The sequence below is a fragment of the Tasmannia lanceolata genome, unplaced genomic scaffold (assembly GCF_043159265.1).
Source record: "Tasmannia lanceolata isolate RefF3 unplaced genomic scaffold, GAP_Taslan_0.1 ptg000013l, whole genome shotgun sequence".
Classification (NCBI taxonomy): domain Eukaryota; kingdom Viridiplantae; phylum Streptophyta; class Magnoliopsida; order Canellales; family Winteraceae; genus Tasmannia; species Tasmannia lanceolata.
In genome coordinates this window covers 17,425,300-17,426,682 of record NW_027518690.1, presented here as the reverse complement: position 1 = coordinate 17,426,682, position 1,383 = coordinate 17,425,300, and the positions used below count along the sequence as shown (strand labels likewise).

Genomic DNA, 1,383 nt, shown 5'->3' with positions numbered 1-1,383 from the left:
TAATGGATCAGCCAGGTTTTGGCTTGATCTCACATAATCTAAAGTTATTACTCCATCAGTAAGTAACTGCCTAATAACACTATGCTTAAGTCCAATATGCCTGGACTTACCATTGTACACATGGTTATATGCCATTGATAGTGTGGCCTGACTATCACAATACACATATATCGATGGCATAGGTTTAGGCCAAATAGGAATTTCAATTAGCAAATTCCTCAGCCACTCTGCCTCTTTACAACATGAGGCCAATGCAATAAACTTTGCTTCCATGGTGGAAGTAGTTATGCATGTCTGCTTCTTCGAAGCCTAAGAGATAGCTCCCCCACCAAGAGTGAATATCCACCCACTCGTTGATGAATAATCAACACGCTTAGTTAACCAACTGGCATCTGTATATCCTTCTAACACTACAGGATACCCACTATATGACAATCCATAATCTATAGTGCCTTTAAGATACTTTAATATCCTATTTATAGCATTCCAACGAACATTACTAGGATTGCTAGTAAATCTACTTAGCTTTCCAACTACGAATGCTATGGTAGGTCTAGTACATGTTATAGCATACATTAAACTACCTATGACACTAGCATACTTTAATTGAGATATAGACCTACCAGTATTAGGATATAATGTTAAACTTGAATCAAAATGTGTAGAAACTGGTGTGCAATCAAAGTGATCAAATTTTCTAAATACTTTTTCAATATAATGTGATTGGGTAAGAATAAGATTACTATCTTTTCTTACTATTCTAATACCTAGAATCACATCTACAACACCCATGTCTTTCATATCAAAATTCAATGACATAAACTCTTTGTTCCTTGTGATACTATCCATATCACTACCAAAGATTAACATGTCATCTACATATAAATATATGATGACACATTTTTCACTTTTATACTTACTATATACACATTTGTCAGATTCATCTATCTTAAAATCATTTGACACTAGAACCTTGTCAAATCTCTCATGCCACTATTTAGGGGCTTGTTTAAGCCCATATAAAGACCTAACTAACTTACATACTTTACGCTCTTGACTAAGTATAACAAAACCTTCAGGTTGATTCATATATACTTCTTCGTCAAGTTCACCATTCAAGAATGCTGTTTTAACATCCATTTGATAAATGTGAAGGTTGTATATGGATGCAAGAGCAATTAGGACTCTAATGGTTGAGATCCTAGCAACTGGGGCATATGTATCAAAATAATCTATTCCGGCTTTTTGAGTAAAGCCTTAGGCAACCAACCTTGCCTTAAATTTTTCTATGGTTCCATCTACTTTCATTTTCTTCTTGAAGATCCACTTACAACCTATGGATTAGACCCAGGTGGTAAGTCAACTAATTTTCAAGTTTTATTA

The 1,383-nt window shown here is 34.6% G+C and overlaps 1 protein-coding gene across 1 annotated transcript; it reads right to left on the bottom strand.

The window, feature by feature from the left end:
• Nucleotides 1-309: 309 nt before the first annotated feature.
• On the bottom strand, nucleotides 310-1,140 carry LOC143891033 (secreted RxLR effector protein 161-like). The gene is made up of 3 exons (XM_077395690.1): nucleotides 1,041-1,140; nucleotides 768-875; nucleotides 310-668 (listed from the first exon to the last, which is right to left on the bottom strand). Exons 1-3 carry the CDS (start codon nucleotides 1,138-1,140, stop codon nucleotides 310-312), a joined length of 567 nt encoding a protein of 188 aa, XP_077251805.1.
• Between the last annotated feature and the right edge of the window lie 243 nt (nucleotides 1,141-1,383).